Genomic DNA, 20,038 nt, shown 5'->3' with positions numbered 1-20,038 from the left:
TGGGAAAAAAAATGTAAACAAAACTATAAATTCAAGGACAATATAAATGTGAAACAAAGAAAAATGTTCAGGCCTTATCAATCATATATCTATATATACTTTTATGATGATGTTTATGGCCGAATACAACCAATATTGGTTACCGACTGAATGCAGGACGGCTTGCCAAGTGATATATGTGTTACCATATGTCACTCAAACAGCAGGCTGTGGATTATGTGTTACCTGTTATCAGTGACCCCTTGGGGGCAAAGGTCACACTTCATTGAAGGCCATTCAAATGTCACCTGCCATGATTTTAAAGGTACATTCCTTCCTCCATAGGTGCTGATCATGTCTCAATGTCTTGTTGGCTGGATTTTTTAAATCTGAATGATGTGGCTGACAATATTAGCAAACTGTGAGTGATTTGTAATAAGTGAGTTTGGTTTTATGCTGCTTTTGAAGATTCTAGCAAAATGACAGTTGGGGACTTCAGAAATGGGCTTCACATGTTATACCCAGGTGGGGAATTGAACCTGGATGATGAGCAAGTGACTTAACCACAAGGCTACCCCACTGTTCATGACTAACAATGATCTTTTCATCATTTTCATCACCATCATGATATAGTCATCATCATCATCATCATCATCATCATCATCATCACCACCACCACCACCACCACCACCACCATCATCATCATCATCATCATCATCATCATCATCATCACCACCACCACCACCACCACCACCACCACCACCACCATCACCACCACCATCATCATCATCATCATCATCACCACCACCACCACCACCACCATCATCATCATCATCATCATCATCATCATCATCATCATCATCATCATCATCACCATCATCATCATCACAGATGAATCTTCATCTCATATTGGCATACTCCCAATTAAATACATCATCAACATTATCATCAACAGCTGTCATTAACTGTCAGCAAGAATATATCAAAGTCATCATTATCACATTTGTTGTCAGAATGCGTTGCCATGACACTCCATATTGTTTGGAACAAAGAGCTGACACCATCATGATATACATGCACATGTACATGATTATCACACAACTCTGCTTCAAACAACTTCAAACAATCGTCCCAAGCTTCATCTCCAATTGAAGCTTCAATCTTCAGCTCCACATACATCTCCTCTAGGTGTTGCACCATCCTCCCAACTGTCCAATCAATATCTCTCTCTGATGTCTCCACACTCATGCTTAATCACAACACTGATCAACGTCACATTAATGCCGTCTTTGAGACACACTTCTCTTGTATTAATACCTAAAGCAAAGACAAAGTTTCGGCCAAACTGACATGGATAGTTTCCTATGAAAGATCTTTCAACAGAAAATGTGAAATTATTTCCACAAATGTTTCATATTCTACTTTGAATCAATTTCATTATAAAGGAATTCTTCCACTGATTAGATTTGCCAAACTTATTAAATATTAAATGCCTAGTTATTTTGAGAAAATGTACTTTAATCAAATTTAAGAGAATTTACTTGTATAATGCAACTGCAAGGGTGATAATGTCAGGCCTGAGGACACCAAGAGCAGGATGCTGGCAATACAGCCTGATAAAGTGGTTCCCAGAAAGCTGTATGCCAGTGGTTTGAACCCCTTGTTATGTCACACCAAATGATGCTAAAGATGGTAATTATTGTTCCTTTGGCATTAATGACATGTTTACTGGTCAACCTGGAGGCTATACAATGTGCCTGAGTCTAACATTTATGTTACAGAGGCAAGCATCCATGTCAAACTGCAACAAGAAATCTATGTGGGCTAGCAGTACGGAAGTCCTGACTAGCACGTCAGTGTAATAATCTTGAAAGCAGCACAAAACTCCAGTTTACCTCATATAACCAAAACCAGAACTTATATACCCATGAGGATAAAACAAGACCAAAATTTGGTATCTGGTGCTGACACCATTGTTACCTAGAAACATCCACGAAAAAGATTACCATTTCTACAATATTTCAAAATGTTTTACGCTCAGTCACAATCAGTCCATAGGGGAACATAATCAGCTCTGCTAGATTCTGTACTCTTACTGATACCGTCTTAATTTAACTGTCTACCACAACTTCTACCTCTATCAAAGCAGTCAGATGGGCAATATTATCAACTGTTATCACATCCTTACCTTGCCTGAAGTTGGTCAAGCTGACCTGATTTGTCTGTGGGCAGTATCCCCAGGTCAGAACATCACAGCTTCAGTATAGTGAAAGACTTAACACTTACAAGTTATCCATGATATGTTTGCGCCCTATGATGCCTACAGCTTGAAAGTATGTCTGCTTCATTACCATGGCGAAACAGGTATATGCTAATATTTGAAATGATCAATTGCAGAATCTATTATGGGACACGTGATCGTGTATAAATGGATTTTTCAGGGTTTTGGCAGATAATCAGAAGAAAGACACTCTGTACCCAGAGTGTGTCATGGACTGATTTGGTAGTATATAATGGATGAGGAATCGATTGCAATAAATATTACAACATGATGGCGAAAGATGGGAGACTGAGTAACCTTCTGGAGCAGATAACTCCATGACAGCTGGGAGAGCTATGGTCCCTAGAGGGTGAGGGGTGGAGGGTAGGGGAGGAGGATAGGGGCATGAGGGTTAGTGCAGACATGGAAACTGCTATGAGAACCAAGAATCGTGGGTGGGGGTTGGGGTTGTGTGGGCACTGTGGGGAATGAGGAATGAAGAGTGTGGTGCTGAAGGTTGTGGTGAAACGGAAGGCTCTTAGTAACCCTCTGGAACAGACAACTCCATGACAGCTGGAAGAGCTCAGGGTCCTAGAGGGTGGGGGTGAAGGGTGGGGGAGGAGGATAGGGGATATGAGGGCTGAAGCAGACATCTCAAACAGGGAGAATGTCATGGGGGTAGGGTGCAGCATTGGGTGAAGGATGGGGTACAGCAGCTGCAATGATGGAGTTGGTGGCGCAGAATCATCGACATTCAGGTGATGTAGGCTTGGTACTGGGGCTACAGGTCCTGATGGAACAATGACAAGGGTGCAGTGTGAGATGTGCAAATGTATCTACATTGGGGTGATACAGGGTTGAATGATGAGAATACAAAGGGGGTGAAGTGGAGACAGGGCCCTAATGAAAGTATCCACATTGCAGAGTGAGTGAGTGAGCAGGTAAAAGAGTGAAAGTAGATGAATGAGCGAAAGAGCAAAGTTTATGCATCTTCCAGCAAAGTACAAGCCTGGGACACCAAAATGGGCTTCACAAACTGCACATGTATATAAAATCCATTCCAGCTCAATTCAATCACCCTGATCTCACCTACCACCCTATTTAAATCCTTCAAATATTTTATACCACTCTGTACCAAGACAGTACAGCCTTATTAGTTAGATAAAAGCCGACGTCCAAAAACAAAATGTCAACATTTGCACCTTAAATAAATATTTTACAGCAATGAAACAACCTCAAAGAAATAGCACAGTATGAAAACTAACCTTATGTGTGTCCCAAATCAGTAAATGTGTGGTCCTCTAAATGCACAATGTTGTCAAAATATGGTGATGATGATGGCACCACCAAATGCACGGCGTGTCTGCACAGCATCAACACTCAGAATGTGCACCTCAATACGTGTCACTTGCTACACGCACCATTGCATCAGACAAGACCCAGCATCACGCTCACTGTAACTTTCATGTTTACCATGCATCTAAAAAAAAGTGCTGATTCACCAACAGAATAACTGCCATGTTGGTGAAAGGTTCCTTTTGCAAAGGTATTGTGATGCTATGAGTCACACAACTACTTATATGTCTGTACTATGGTTGGGGACTTGTTGTGATGTCTACTTCTCATGCCATCATGCTGTTTTAATGACAATTATTATAAATAGTCAATGACGAATATCACATGTTTCACCTTCACAGGTGTGCTTTCACCTTGACAAACTCTTTAACCTGATTGGTTACAATTTTATTGTTCTATGTTCCAAGGGGTAGAGGGTAGCTGAAAGGGACCAATAATTTTGATACTAATGTTATTAAGTTGTTTGAGAATTGAACAGCAGTTGTCTCACCTGGTTAAGATAAAACAATTTCACTTTTTACACTGTAAATGCAATATACTTTTCCATGGATAATGAACCACTTTCACATCTTAGAAATGTTATATATTTTCAAACCCATTCATAATAGATGTTTGACCTACCTTTTACATATCTCCAAGCAGCACATACATTACACAAAATAAGCTAAGGACAACCTGATTGCACATCATCTACAGTAATGTGAAAGAAATGGTTCTCCTTAACATATTTTGAGTAGTATATGATTCAAATTATTTGTACATATTTCCGTTTAAATTATTCAATTATGTTTCCAAGATACCAAACCATCTACTGAACAAAACAGTAATCATATTTCTAAGTATTATCTTAATTTTCTGTCTTACTCATATAAATTTTTGATACCTTTTATACATGGATTAACCATTCTTAAAGGAATATTTTGTCGCAAAATGTACAAACTGACGAACATTGTTCTGTTTATACTCTATTCTAGTTATATAAATCTTTAACAAGGCAAAACAAAGCCAACACTTTCTTTTGATAATCTACAATACTCACAACCTCCGATCAGCCTTCCGCTTCTTTCAACAAGTTGCGAGATACACAGTCCCTACTTCCATGTCATCATCATAAATCATGCACAGCAGACACTGGATGCAGCCTGTCAATCACCCGTACTGAAGCACTGTTGTTGCAAGTGTGCGCAATGATGCAAATCTAGGTCATTGCTGCTCACGTCACTGAACACCGGTCGTCCCCGGCCAGGACAATCGATTCATAGGTAATTTGGTTCAACTTCCTCATAGATTTTTCTCAAACTTCTATACACACAAACAAATGAAATTACTGGTACCTTTTGGCACTCAAGGTCTAATTCCCTGGATATTGTCAATGATGGAAAGCACCACTTGAAAACATCAAACCGAACTCGTTTGAAATATGCCAATAGTCCTGGCTTCAACTGCACTTTACATTTGTGACATTGTCAAAGCAACAGTAAAAGTAAAAGGGTTGCTCGATCAAATCATGCAATTCAGGGTTATGAAAGGTAAATAGTTTTTCAACTTTCATTTTCCAGTTGATGACATAGCACAATCTAAACTTTCATATTCAATGCAAATCCATAGAGGGCATATTAGAAAATACCTGGAGAGTTTGTGCAATGAATCATCTCCTTGCAAAGTGGAAATCTTGACACAGCATGACATAGTATTGCTACAGTCACAGATGTGAAAGGCCGATCTGCTGGAAGTTAGATAAATATTGATGCAAAGGAAACAGAAATAAAAACAGATTCGCTTCTGTTATGCATGACAGGCAGAAACGTGCCAGAGATTGTAACCTGACTTAAGCAAGCTGGTTGGCTTAGAAGGTAAGGTGTTTGTTTGTTTAGTAGATGGTCTGGGTTCTATTTTCCAGTGTGTATATTGTGTAAAGTTTTTCAAAACAACAGTGAGTGTTTGAGTGAGCGAGCGAGCAAGCGATTGAGTTGGTCTGATGACTTTAAATAGAGTTGAAGTTTTATTGTGATGTGTCAGGTCAATGTGGGATGAAATTTGAAGGTGACCGTAAACATTCACCAAAAGGGTTTAACCCTCAGGTTTGACCCTGAACAACATAGATCACATACAAATCTAAAAAGGGTGGAGAATACATCACTGGAGCAGAAAATGGGACAAGAGAGGGCTGCTGAACCAGAAAAGGTGAACAATTGGTTGTCTGATTGTCTAAGAAAGCGTAAGCTCTGAACAAGAGACAAGTGCTCTCATAGACAGTAAGTAGGACATGTAAGTATATATGAGAGGTCAACAATCACAGACCAAGACAGACATCAAAGGGTCCAAATACCAACACAACTGCCATTAACAACAATTTGTCACTATAAGATTAGCTGGATGACAAAACTGCCTGGGCAATGGGGTAGCCTAGTGGTTAAAGTGTCTGCTCATCAAGCTGAAGACCTGGGTTCGATTCCCCACATGGGTGCAAAGTGTGAAGCCCATTTCTGATGTCCCTTGCTGGAATAAGGCTTAAAACATCATACACCCAAACTTACAAAGAGAAAACACCTTCCCATTAGCTACTTGTAGTACTACATGCTGCAATTGTAAGGCTGTAGTCTTTGCGAGACTGTAGCACAGCTATCACTATGAGTGAGTGAGTGAGTTTAGTTTGACACTTCTATCAACAATATTCCAGCTATATGGCAGGCCATGTGGTCATTTTTAACAATGGAGACCTTGTTTGATTCCCGAGCTTGGTTTAGTTTTAATCCCATATTAACTTGTTGGGATGTTGATAGTTTGTCATGTTGGTGTTTTAATGCCGCACATAGTTTTTCTGCAGCAATATGAAAGCAGTCTGTAAACAATCAAGCCTGGAGCAGACAATCCACTGATCAACATAATCAGCACAAATCTACATAACTGGGATACAATGATATGTGTCAACAAACTCAGAGATCATGACCACCCAACATTGAGTCGCCTCTTATGAGAAACATGGTTTACTGAAGATCAATTTTGACTCAAGTCTGCCCAGGTTCCTCACAGACTAATGCTTAGTCTCTGAATATATATAATTTTGATAGTAACAAACTAACCCATCCAAACTGAAAAGGAGCCGCAGGGAGACCTGAGATTCAACCTGAGGAAATCTAGACTTGCTTAATTTAGGGCTTCAGTACTGCCCTAGTAGGCTTGGAAGACGGGGAAAATAATGTGGTTCAGGGACTGTGAGACAGACTAAGGTTCCTCGTTATAAGTGTTAAGTAGGCAGATTGATGATCCATGTCTCACTACATGTACACCAGATGACTCAGGTCTGGCATACCAGGCACTTCATGTTATAAGTCATTGATGAAACCTGTTTGGGTGTCAGAGGCTTAAATATAAGATGATGCTTTAAGGCGGTACTTCAATATCTGTTCAACAGCTCTATGAAAACATAGATTGTTGGGTAAACTAACACAAGGTGCTGTTATTGTATAGAGTAGCACAGATTTGTAGCTCAAGTATTTTAGCTTTACTGAAAATAACCTTTCCCAAATGAGATTCCAGGCTTTGGAAATGTATGACTTTGGATCAAGGGTGAATAGAAGGTGATGGCATTGGGAAGCTAAAGATGAGACAATATGGGATGCCAGAACAGAGACTGTGAACAGAACAGGATGGAAGAACAGAGACTGTGAACAGAATGGGATGCCAGAATAGAGACTGTGAACAGAATGCGATGCCAGAAAAGAAACTGTGAACAAAACGTGATGCCAGAACAGAGACTGTGAAAAAAATGGGATGCAAGTTGTAATCACTGTTAAATTAACCATAGCTGAATGGGTTCAACTGGAAGTACTTTTAAATACCCCATTTTTTAAAATAAATAACAGCCAAATCATAATCACAAAAACAGACAAGAACATATTTTGCAATGACTTATTTTTGCCAAAAGGATCTGAATTTAAATCCACATTATTCTGTCAATGAGAGAATTTCTGTGAAACGTGATAAGAACTATCAATAACATGTATAGAAACAGTATCCCCTCATTATTCAGATTACAAAAATATGATATAGCCAGCCCACATGTATTGTCATGTAGTTCATCTTCGTGAACAATGTATGTCCTCGTTGCACGTGGATTGCTCGTAACACAGGTAATTACCCTCCAGGGAATGATCGAGACTCTCCTAACCAAAGTGTATTACTGCCTATGAAATAATTGATACTGCTCTCTTAATCATTATAGTTGGTTGGGCAAGTGAAACGGTTGTTTTATCAAGGGTTTAGCTAATAGATTTCCAAATTAAAAGATGTCCTGAGCGGATATTGCTATAAAGATGCAATAGACAGGTATTAGAAGGACACTTAATGGGGATTGATTGGCTATAAAGAATTAAGACAATCACCACATTTATGTACAGTCACGGGGTGATAATATAGTTGCAAGATTAATATCTTTAGGGAGGTATCTGGTGCTGTGTAAGACAGATTGAGTTTGGCTTGGTGCTGTTGTGACAACACTTTAGTTATATGTTGTTTGTTGCAGTCTGCATAATGAGTGGTTGAGTGAGTGCTTTAGTAAGTGAGTGAGTTGCTCAGTGAGTGAGTGCTTGAGTGCTTGAGTGAGTGGTTGAGTAACTGGTTGAATGAGTGGCTGAGTGAGTGGTTGAGTGAGTGGTTGAGTGCTTGAGTGAGTGGTTGAGTAAGTGGTTGAATGAGTGGCTGAGTGAGTGGCTGAGTGAGGGGCTGAGTGAGTGGCTGAGTGAGTGTTCGAGTAAGTTGTTGAATGAGTGGTTGACTAAGTGAGTGAGTGGTTGAGTAAGTGAGGGGTTGAGTGAGTGGTTGAGTGGTTGTAGAAACATGGTGGTGGACACCTGAAATAGGGTTCAAGGATTGTACCCATAAAGGCAATCCAACATGGGACTTGCATGGCAAGTGACTGCTTTCCCCATTCGCAAATTAAACAGAAGCAAAGTCCAAGTAAGGTACAATTTAGATGTTCCAAGGAACTAATAATCCCCAAAAAGATAAACCTAGGCTTTGACGTGCCATTATTCTGATCCTGTCACACAAAAGGGACATAACTCTGCACAGCTTATTGTGACAGTGACAATGAGTATGCATAGATCATATCCTTTTTCAGATTGATTAACATTTTGACAACAGTTCACCAATAAATATTATTGGCTTGTTCAGTCATTCCTGCAGCTGACAGAGCAGTTCAGTATCACTGCATCACAGAAGTTCCATGTCATTGTGACCCACTGACAGTACATCATCAACAGCTGACAAATACTACGGTTTTCAATCATTTGATTTTTATCAATACATGTTTAATGTTTCCAAATATATGTGACAGAGTTCTTGACTAATAATTGCACCAATCACGTCATATAATTTTCTAATCTGTCATACAAACCCTGAAGAAAATATATCCAAGAAAGCCAATGCAAGTCTTGAAAATGTGGTATGTCTGGGTTTCCGCAGAAAATTAAGAGAGTCTCAGGGCTCCTTTTCATTATTTCATTTTTTTTTCACTAAGTATTTTTTTCTGTAAAATATGTTTTCAGGGACTAGATGTTAGTCTTGTAATTATCTAAAACAAACCTTTTCACTTCACCTGTTATGGCTACTATAAGAACTCACAAGGTACTCTACATAGGTGGACGAACCCTGCCGGAAGCCGTCAAAATGAGGAGCTAGACACAGCAGTGTGGAGAAGTCAGAAATTGCCCTATCAGCACAGTAAGAAGTCATTAAGTGTCACGATATGCTGACTATCACGACTGCCTCCGACATATGTCATCTGTATAATTGTCTGTAATTATTGCATGTGGCGTTAACGTCTTTATAATGATCAACTTGCACATGAAGAGTATGGCGGCACACCATCTAAGCACAGGAAGTGCTTGACAGGGAAGATGATAAGTTTACTGTCAGACTTGTTGGATTAAATGGGATGTATTTTTAACTGTGGATGTGTGAATCTGTGATGACAACTGAGTTGTTGCTGTTGTTACTGTTGCTATCATTTCAGGCTACCTGGACAATGTAGACAATGGGGTAGTCCAATGGTCTTAAAGTGTTCACTCATCATGTTGAAGGTCTGGGATCGATTCCCAACATGGATACAATGTGGGTAGCCCATTTCTAGTGTCCCACACCATAATACTGCAGAATAGTTCTAAAAGCAGAGAAAAACCTCACTCACTCATTCACCCACTCCTTCACTCAAACTGTTATGAGGTGACTTAATGGACTGGTTGGTCATGTTTGGTGACTAACTGTGTGAATTGGTTGGTCAGATTTCATGACTAATTGTGACTTGCGTGTCACTGAATCCCTATGATATTCATTATTGTGGCAATGTTAAGCGTAACAGTATATATCTATCTTTCATCTGTACTTCAAACTATATTTGAAACCAACAACAAATAATAACCCTAGAGAAAAAAAAATGTGCATGTTTAACTAAAGCTGTGCAATTATTTAACACTTTTGTAGTAAGTCACGTAAACCATTCATGAGTGATCAGATATGTGATACAATTCTACTTCAGTTACAAAACCTAAAACTGCAAGGCTTCAAAACTCCTTCCTAATTGATGTGATTTTACACATAAATGAAATCATGATATTACAGGCCTTTTATTTCATCAGCTTTAAACTACAACCTTGGACAATACTGATTAGAAAGGAAATATGATATGTCTTAAACCATTCATGAACTGTGCACTAGGTCCTTTTTTATCCTTTTCATCATCCTGCAATGATTTTAATCATTAATAATGTCAAGGACACATAACTAAACTGATGGCTGTACCCTGTTGAATGATTGTAAAAATAAAAAGGTTTCAAAATACATAATTGTAAAAACTCAAAATTAACTTTCTCTTCTTTACACTACTGAATATAATCTTGCAGACCATCACAGATTACTCTCACAGCGTAAGAGATAATGGGGAGTGCTTTACCCATTTTAGAAGTATCTACGCAGCATAAAATGGGAATTTTGAATGTAATATAACAAATTTTCAACTTTGGAAATTAAACCTTATAAAAAATTCAGTAATTTTTGTGTTTTTTACACAATATCTTTTGTGAAATATCATTTATTTTCATTATTCATTAAGCACTGAAAGTTCCATTATGCATTTTGTTTATTCTAAGTTAGGAAAGTTTATCATTTAGCCATTTGTATTATAAATAGCATATTTATTCATGTTGGCAGATGTACATAATTACTTTACAATGGACAACTTCATCATGCAATTTATGAGCTTTAACAAAAAATCAAAATATATTTTTATCATTAAATTATTCACACATTCTTTCAGCAGCAATTTTTTTAAGCAAAGGAACAGAAAGTTCCTACAAGTAAGCCAAACGTAACTAAACCAAGCTAAGCTGTCTCTCTGTCAACAGCATTACAGGATAACAAGACTACCAGAGTACATGTACACTTGCACGTTGAACAACCGATCAAGACTGAACATAGCTTTGTTGTACACAAAGCAAAAATGTCTCACCGCAGAATCTCAAAATCTCCACCTGAAACCAATGATAGGAATGCTATCAGAAAAAACAGTAGCCCAGTTAGATTTTGACTGAAAGCTACTACAAGCAGCCCCACAAGTTAAATGTTTTAACAATGGCTGTCAAACAGTTGTCAAACACTGACCCCCTGTCTGAAACAGTAGCACCCCAAAACATCCCACACTAACATGAGCAGGTTGAAATTTGGGTGTTGATACAACACAAATCAATTCATGAGAGTCAATTAGCTCAAACAATCCAGCAATATTTCTTTGTGTTACACAGGACAGGTGTAACAACCAGTCTGTCCATAATTAAGAGTCACCGCATATTTGGTATCACAGGTATCCAATATGTTAAAAAAAGTAAATAGCCCACATGTTTGGTATCTGGCACTAATTTCCTAACAAATGTTTAGGATATCATAAATGTATCGATTCACACTCTAACCAATGACGGGCAGTTGGGTAGCCTAGTGGTTAGGGAGTTCGCTCATCACACAGAAAACCCAGGTTCGATTTCTCACATGGGTACAACGTTTGAAACCTGTTTCGTGGATCCCCAGCCAGTATACTGTGTGAATATTACTAAAAGTGGTGTAGAACCAAACTCACCCACTCATTCTAACCAATAACACAGATCTCTAAAAAGACACATTCGTGTGTCAGCCTTGTTTCTAGAATGGAATGTTCACAGAAAAACAGGCATTAGAATATACAGGGTTCAAAATGAACACGTTTTGGCTGAATTCTTACAAATAAAGATGGGTTGTTACATTTCCTTGCAGTAAACCACTTCACTATTACACAGATGTTATTTGTTCATTCTACAAAGTTTTACAAATGATATTAATTAATTTCTATCTGTGATATTAAGCTAGTAATCCACAAAATTCTCACAAGCAGATATATCTACAGGATTTTCAATACTAATAGCTAATACCATTGATTAAAAAGTATCCACCTCTGACCTTAAGCCTTCTCAATAGGATAAAGACTAATCATTGGTCAATATAAAGTTATATATACCACGGTACTGCCCCACAGCTGCAGAATATCTGCATTGAATTTAATCATGTAATATATTAACCAGCATTTTCAAATTACTGAGTGATTAAGTTTTTTTTTAATGCAGCTTTTCGCAATATTCCAGCTATATCATGACAGGGTCATCAGAAATGGGTTTCTCACATTGTACCCATGTGGGTAACCGAAAACAGTTCAGCATGACAAGCAAATGCTTTACCACCAACCTACCCAACCACAATAAAGAAATATATTGTGTGAAATAAGATTAAGACTGATAGGCAAATTTTTATACTAACATGATTAGGTGTATACAGTCTGAATGGCAATACAGATGTAGATTGTTTAAAGAAATCATGCATCTAAACACAGAAAACAAATTTTCATTTTTTTAAATCTATCCAACAAACCCACACAGACAGACTGTTATTGAGAAGTAAGAGCAAAACAAATAAGGTAGACCTCAGCAAACCGTATTTGTTGTATGAATTGCAAGTACCACTTATCAAAACCATATTTAACCCAAAATGTCACAATCCATTGTGTTACACCAGTATCTGTAGAAACCAATCACAGATGAGCAGCATCAAACATGAGAATTCATGGTCTGTGATTGGCTACTCCATGGCGATGACCTTATGTCAGATCATTTCATAACAACAAATGAGACGTGAGCAGCAGACTGTACAGTTCTGTCATGTACTAATGCATTACAGTGAACATGAAACTACACAAAATATGGCGATGTGCGATTGTAGAGTGTGTGAGAAACAGATGCTATTTATCTCATAACTTGTTGTTTCATATATTTTTGATCATGGTTTTCTAATTAGATACATTTTGAAATGTCACTGAAGATAAACAGTATTTTAAGAAAAGTATGTTGTTTGCCTAACAACTTCTTTGCTATTCTGATACTGTTGTCGCTTAGCTCTTGCTTGACATCATAGAGATGATGTTCTCCATGGAGTATCAAATTTTCTTATATTTCATCAACTTCTAAAATCAAACAGATCAATGGTCTCTGACATACACTTGTCTAATAATCTTTTCTTCAGTTTCTTGTATCAGTAACAGACTAAATATAACTGAGGAAGTATTCGTTTCACTGATCCTTTCAATAAGCAACCCCTTTCCTCAACCCCTTTGTCAACTTCAAAGTATCTGGGACATTTATCACAATGAATACAGTAATGCATATGCGGAGCTACACTGGTCTGATAACAATGTACCAGACCGCACTGACATATAACCTGCATTTGAAAAAATCATCATATAAAATCAGCCTCATTTTGTGGTTTTCTTATCAGGATATTACCTCAAGCATGAAATGTACTCAACTTTGATTTAATCATCTGACCAAACCATAGTTCTGAAATACAAGTCAAATCTTCAAGGACATTTTCTGTCAACAGACAACAAAAACATCTGACACAGATTCACATCTGCTATGTTTACACAGTAACTTGTGTCTTGTGGTATAATCACTACATTTTAACAAAAAATTTAATAATTACAGCTAATTATCAAACATAATCTTCGTGCTACTATCTGTCAGGGTAGCCATTGTTTTTGATATATCCAAATGTAAACAAAGTTTTGAAAATCTTTTGACTGCATATTTTGTTAAAACTTTTTTTATCAAGAGTATGTTCCTGCATGTCATGTCAGTCATGCTGTATGGCAATAGCCTTTTTTCATGACACAAAGCTAAGTAAGCGAAGTTCAAAGAGTCTGTGCATGTTAATGAAAAAATATCTCATTCAGTCTTTAATAAATGCACCTACATGTCATGTTACTCATATTGGATGTCAACAGTATTGCTTGACACAAAATGCACATGAAAACAAAATAATTTTGAAAATAACTGCATATTAATTAAAATAAACTCCAAATTTCATCAAATGCATATACCTGTATTTTATATCAGTCTTGCTTTGCAACACGATGTCCTAATGTAAATAAAGTTTGAGTTACCTGGCCATACTCCCGCCAAATGACGTTCTCGGTTGAGTTCATGTTGAAGTTGTATCCTCAGCAAATCCAGATATCCACTAAAGTCTTGTAACGTCACATTTGCACAAAAACTTTCATTTGGCATTGACAAACACCCTGAGTACGAAAAGCCTGCATAACATTGCAGGCCCTGCAAACCACGAAGATCTCACGAAACCTGTTTGTGATTGAACAAACACTATGAGATGTTTGCAAGTTTCACGCTCTCAGACAAACCCCACAGGACAGAGAACAGCAGGCATCGTGTAGCTCTAAAGGAACACAAACCCCCACAGTCCACAAGCCTGGTCTATTCATCTGTAGTCAGTGATGTAGGTACTGCACATATACAGCCTCTCTCTGTTATCTGGGGACAAGCGTATTAAGGAAATATTGTTGATGAAGCTTATACTGTGTCATGCTATCTGCCTCTCATTCACGCTGACAAATCATTGATCTGTCTTCATAATTTACAGGTTGACATTTTCCTGAATAGCGGAACCAGTTGATGGGCAAACAAAAGTTGCTAATGTAAAGCTGATGAAACATTTTACCAAATTAATGTTTTTGTGAGAATACCAGTTTGAACTAAAATTAAATACTGGAAAAACATGTCTGTAGAAATTTAATTTCATGAGTGACAATTAGAACTTAAGATTGCATAAAAATAATGAATGACTGAAATGTATTTACAAAATCATTAAACTCATTATTATTTTTAAACATGGCATTTCTCTCATGTCATTAAAATAAAATGTAATTTTAGGACATGCCCTTGTGATAATTTCCATTAAGACACAATGAAGGATACAGCACAACAATTTTGTAATATTCCAGGTGATCCTTGTAGAACTCAATCTTCTAAATCAGCCAACTGCACCAGGTAAATAGCGCTTAGATCTCCAGCACGACTACTCCAACACAGGTGGTTAACACTTTCAGTGTAAATTAACCACTTAAAAGTTCAAGAAAACATAACAGCAGGATCCGTGGGATGTATCGATATTCAGACTCTGGTAAAACTGCTGTAAACAAATCAATGTTTTCCACACTTCAAGTTTTAACCCTTCCAGTGCCAAGTCCACATTGACATGTAGAAGAAAACTGAACAGTAGGATCCATGGGATTTTCAATATTCTGGATGTATAAAACTGCCATAAACAGATCAGTCTTTTCCACACTCAAAGCTTTAACCCTACCAGAAGTGACTCCACAGTGATGTACAGAATGAACCTGTTGCAACAAAGTATATTTTTTTTATGCTTCAAGCACACATGGTTCCAAACACATCCAATTAACACCCTCAAGGCTAAAGAGCAGTATCTGCCTTTCACAGAACAGTGGTTTCCTTTGAGGTTGTTACCTTGCCTTTGTTAAAATTCCTGAATGAACAATCACTCCTGTAAAAACACTATTGAGTGGCAATTAGCCCTGTGATTGCAAGCTGAAAGACAACCACCTCTGCAAAAACACAATGGACTCATAGTCATCACAGAAGGCTCAAAGAACTTTAAATTCACAAAGTCACGTAAAATCTCTAAATCATCATCATCATCATCATCATCATCGACAGTAAAGGCTTGACAATCAAGGAGACAGCACAGTAATGGCTTGACAAAGTTCCTCAAAAAGCTTGACAGGAACAAGTTAATCACAAAAAGGCTTGAAAATCAAACAAAGTCCCATAAAGGCTTGACATTAATGGAGAAAGCACAGAGACAGGTTGACGAAAGAAGTCCCAAAAAGGCTTGATGGGTATTCCTGAAGCAGAATTTCATCTTGAAAATCAAAATTAGTCCCACAAGGTCAAAAAGGCTTGACAATCATCACAGAGAAAACACAGAGTTGATCATTCCCAAGTTTTCATCTCTACTCATCACCTCCAAAATAGTCTAAACTGTCTTCCAAAGCAGGTAACACTTGTTATACCAATGATGTGTTTATTTTCCAATTACCGTGGTAATTTCATCACAATGATAACCACAACATTTTCTGTGTATACAAGTGTAAAATATCCTAGCCACCCTCCCCTCCCCTACTTCTGGCTGTGAAGACAAGGAGGTTGTTGTGAATGAAAACATAAGGTTGTAATTCCATCCATTCTACCAGCAGCTCAAAGACATGCTCTGAATATACAAGAAGTCACTTGCTCAAATGGCCATTAGCTGCATAGAACCTTCCAGTAATTACCCGAAACTTGTTGACACAAAAACTGAAATCCAGAGTCTGTTATTCCAGTTCCTCAATTACAGACATTCAAACAAAATGATGCTGTAGGTAAACCTGGTATATTAATTAAAGCAATGTCTGCCATATGCTAGCAATATTTATGTTCTTTCTTGAAACGTTTTGTGTTCAATTCCATTTGTGTTTTATTTACAGGTTCTGCGTTTGGTCAGCCATATTGCTTCAGGAACTTTTCTATGTTGTATCTCAGTATCAAAATAGCATGTTCATTCACAAACTAACTGTAGTCCTGTGTTTCAACCATCACTGACCATCACTGCACATACTTCAAGCAAAGTCTAAATTCATGAATTCATTACAAACTTGACCATTCAACAGTGAAGCTGGTCAGTTTAAAGACATTTGAGGTAAATTCCAAAATCACAAGGAGTCCTCACAAAGACGATATCCAGAGATTTACATGCCAATATTGAAATCCAACAATGTCAAGTACACTGCTAAAGCCAAACTGACACAACTACGGAAATGTCACAAAACGTGTGGCACTTTAACCCTTTGAGGGCAAGGTGTGAACTCCTTCCATTTTGTGCATGACAAGGCACATTAACAGTCAGGCCTGTCTTCAGCTCATCAATACCTGATTACAGTCTAGTTACAGCTACAGCCAGACCTTCCTCTATGCACCTTGTCCAAGTCTCCACACGAAATGTCAGATCTCTCAATCACTGTGAAATATTTGAATGGCGTCAATCGGTGGACAATCAGTAGTGTCACTTGTCAGACAAATATTTGACTGGTAGTCAGTCAACACAGACTGCTATTTCAATCCTTAAACTAGGTTTGCTGTGTGATACTGCTGTGATCTCTTTTCCATGGAAAGTTCTACTCTTCCTCGACTTCCTCCTTTAAAGTTATCAACAACCATTTTTAACACCTGTAGACAGCGAAAGGTCTCATTAATCCCCAAACTCCCCCAGCAAAAAATAATCGTGTTAGGTCCTGGTTGTTTTGTGTGTGTAAGATAATCCCAATTCAGCTGGCTCGGGAGATGGCTGTGTGACTCATACCTCGTAGATATTCATCTCCTGTCAAACTTAATGACTGATGTTATCACGATCATCAGATTGAGGCAGAAAAGAATGTTAGATCACAGCCTTGTAACGACGGTCTGGTGAACATTAGCATGCTGAAATCTAGGATAAATCGCATTTGGTTAGAAGATGCTTTGCCAGATGCTTTAGAAATGTCTACCCATGCATTTAGAAATTTATGAGAAACTTTCATAGGGGATAAAAGCTATACATATTTCTTAATACGATGACTTTCCCAAAGTATATGTTGGAGGCTTAAAGTCAAGTGGTATTATGCATGAAGGTCAAAAAGACAAAGATTTAAAGTATTCTCATGTAAAACAAGTGAGAGTTTTATCAACATTCAGATACCAGAAACAGGTTTCATACATCATACCAAGGTGGGAACTGAACCTGTCCTACATAGGATGAAATCAACACTGTAACCATAAGGCCACCTCACCTATAGTTAAATAAAGTTCTTCGTGTCTTTAAATGGTTCTTTTTCAAGTTGTCACGACAACTAAAATTTTCCAGCCTGTGATAAACATCAAGGTTAACACATTTAAATTGAAATATTTCACCAAATTTTGACTTATAATTCTATTGAATGTTAACAAGATTGAAAGAAATAAGTTTTCCACAATGAGAATATCTTGATAGAAAACTGCTGTCCTCTTTAATTTTTTTTCCAATTTTGTCTCTGGGACAAATAATGCATCACCATGGCAACAGATTAGTTTTGTTACAACTGTTCTTCTATCTGTGTACGGTCACATTGTCACATTGTCACATTGCTGCAGCGTGGAGTTTCACTATCTGATATTTACAACACACACTGTGTGGGGATCCCAGACTTTCAGCATACACAAAGAGCTTTGGACATCCTCGTTTTGGGAGTGTTTCCTGGAGATCAAATCTCGATCTGATTGCCTTGTGAAACAAACACAATAATACTTCAAACACTTCATCAAAATACTTCATTTAGACACTCTCTCCAGATCCAATAATCCAACAGAAGAACACCTTATTAATCTAAATCCATCTGAATTGTGACATAAATCCCAGATATATATGAAAATACATCACAAACTGGCCATGATGATTTTTAAGGAACTGTCTACACCCAAACAACCCATCCAAGAACTCTTGGCGCTAATGAGCATCTTCACTATGAGAATTTAGCAACTGTGATGCCGAACCTCAGGGACAGTTCCCCTACTACTTCACCCCAGGGAACACTCGGATGGAGCCTAACCCAGCTGACCAATCATGCATTTCCTTTCTGCCATACAAAAGACGAGTTTGTAAACATGGAAGGTTAATTAAACCTTTGTTCCTAAAATAAATTGCAGCCATGGCACATGTTCTTGGCAATTATACATCATTTCTGGGATCAGTGCGATTTGTCTCGTCTCTGTGCTTTGCAATTTTGTATAATTTTCTTCTCATATTGATCTGGTAGATCTTGTTCTGATGAACATCATTATCTGGTGTTCATCAATGACCATCACAGTCTTCAATAGCCAACGGTCAATTCGCTCTGTTCAGATTACAGCCATATCTCATATCACTGACACAAACATATCCATTTGGCAATCACATCCAGGTGAATGCTCTGGAGAGTATCAGACTTCAACACTGAAGAGTTCCATGCTGAGTTCTGTTCTTCTGTTTTTCACAAACTGCACTCTTACAGAGCTTCTTCAAATGCATTAACTAAAATAGCTGCATGCGTGTGAATGCCAGTTTCATGCATGATTTTAATTTGTCACAAATCAGTCTCAAATGAAAACATGAAAGAAAAGTGATAGCAGTCAAACAGTCAAATCAGATTAGGGTCAAATCAAAAGTTAAATTAATCTGCGTTTTCCTGTGGGTAGACAAATTATCTTGTGAATAAATCTTTCGAATATTTTGTCTGGAAATGTCAACAGTGGTTCACAGTGTCGCTAAACGAGCTGCTCGGTATCAAAGCTGTCTAAACAGGCCTTGCCCACTGTGATTTTATCATTGTACTCGGCATGTCCGTTTGGCAATCTGACTACTTCGCAAAAGCCTGTCATTGCCAGCATAAACAGGTGAATTCAAATATACGTTCAAATCTTATCAATCTGCTGAAACTGGGACAAATATTCACACAGATTGACATCAAATTGAAAAAGTGTCGGCAAATATTAAACCTTGGCAGAATCGCAGAAAAGAATTCAAAGTAAACAGAAAGGTTTCATCATTGATAAAAGTTTTATTCCCTGCACAGCCCTGGTGTAAAGTTTGCACCTTTACAATGTGATCATGTCATTCTGCCACTTTAAATTTCCGTTTCATTGCACTGTCCGTGAACTTGGTTCCTCATGCCAAAGCCAAAAGCACCACTTTGATCACACTGTGAGATTTTGTGACATTTAAGCAATAAAAGCACTGAGATAGTTTTGAAGAAATTTTTCGGTTTTCATTTGTATTTCAGTACCAAATAACTGCCTCACAACATGCCTAAGTTCCTGAGCACAAAGAAAATCAATATGACATGTTCTTGTGTATAATGTGCACCTTTTTTCCCAAACTTGGTGTGTCAAAGGTGTTCTTAAAACAAGCAGAAGAATACGTTTTGATATTTTTTAAGTTGAAAACATTATTGGTAGTGTGACACTC

General features: G+C 37.8%; 1 protein-coding gene across 19 annotated transcripts in view; it reads right to left on the bottom strand.

Annotated features, from left to right (window-relative positions):
* Positions 1 to 20,038, bottom strand: part of LOC137256363 (coiled-coil domain-containing protein AGAP005037-like) — a 240,659-nt gene that overhangs the window by 36,497 nt on the left and 184,124 nt on the right. For 2 of the 19 annotated variants that reach the window (XM_067794177.1, XM_067794179.1), the window contains exon 1: positions 14,112 to 14,498. The exons of 15 other annotated variants lie outside the window; for them this stretch is intronic. In XM_067794177.1, the coding sequence (XP_067650278.1) occupies positions 14,112 to 14,153 (42 nt within the window). In that variant the 5' untranslated portion in view covers positions 14,154 to 14,498. Of the gene's footprint in view, positions 1 to 4,634; positions 4,723 to 14,111; positions 14,499 to 20,038 lie in introns of those variants that run through there. 2 more of the 19 variants (XM_067794168.1, XM_067794181.1) reach the window with 2 other exon arrangements.

This window comes from Haliotis asinina, chromosome 11 (assembly GCF_037392515.1).
Source record: "Haliotis asinina isolate JCU_RB_2024 chromosome 11, JCU_Hal_asi_v2, whole genome shotgun sequence".
Classification (NCBI taxonomy): Eukaryota; Metazoa; Mollusca; class Gastropoda; order Lepetellida; family Haliotidae; genus Haliotis; species Haliotis asinina.
The sequence above is the reverse complement of the archived record's forward strand: the minus strand, read 5'-3'. Positions and strand labels throughout refer to the sequence as shown.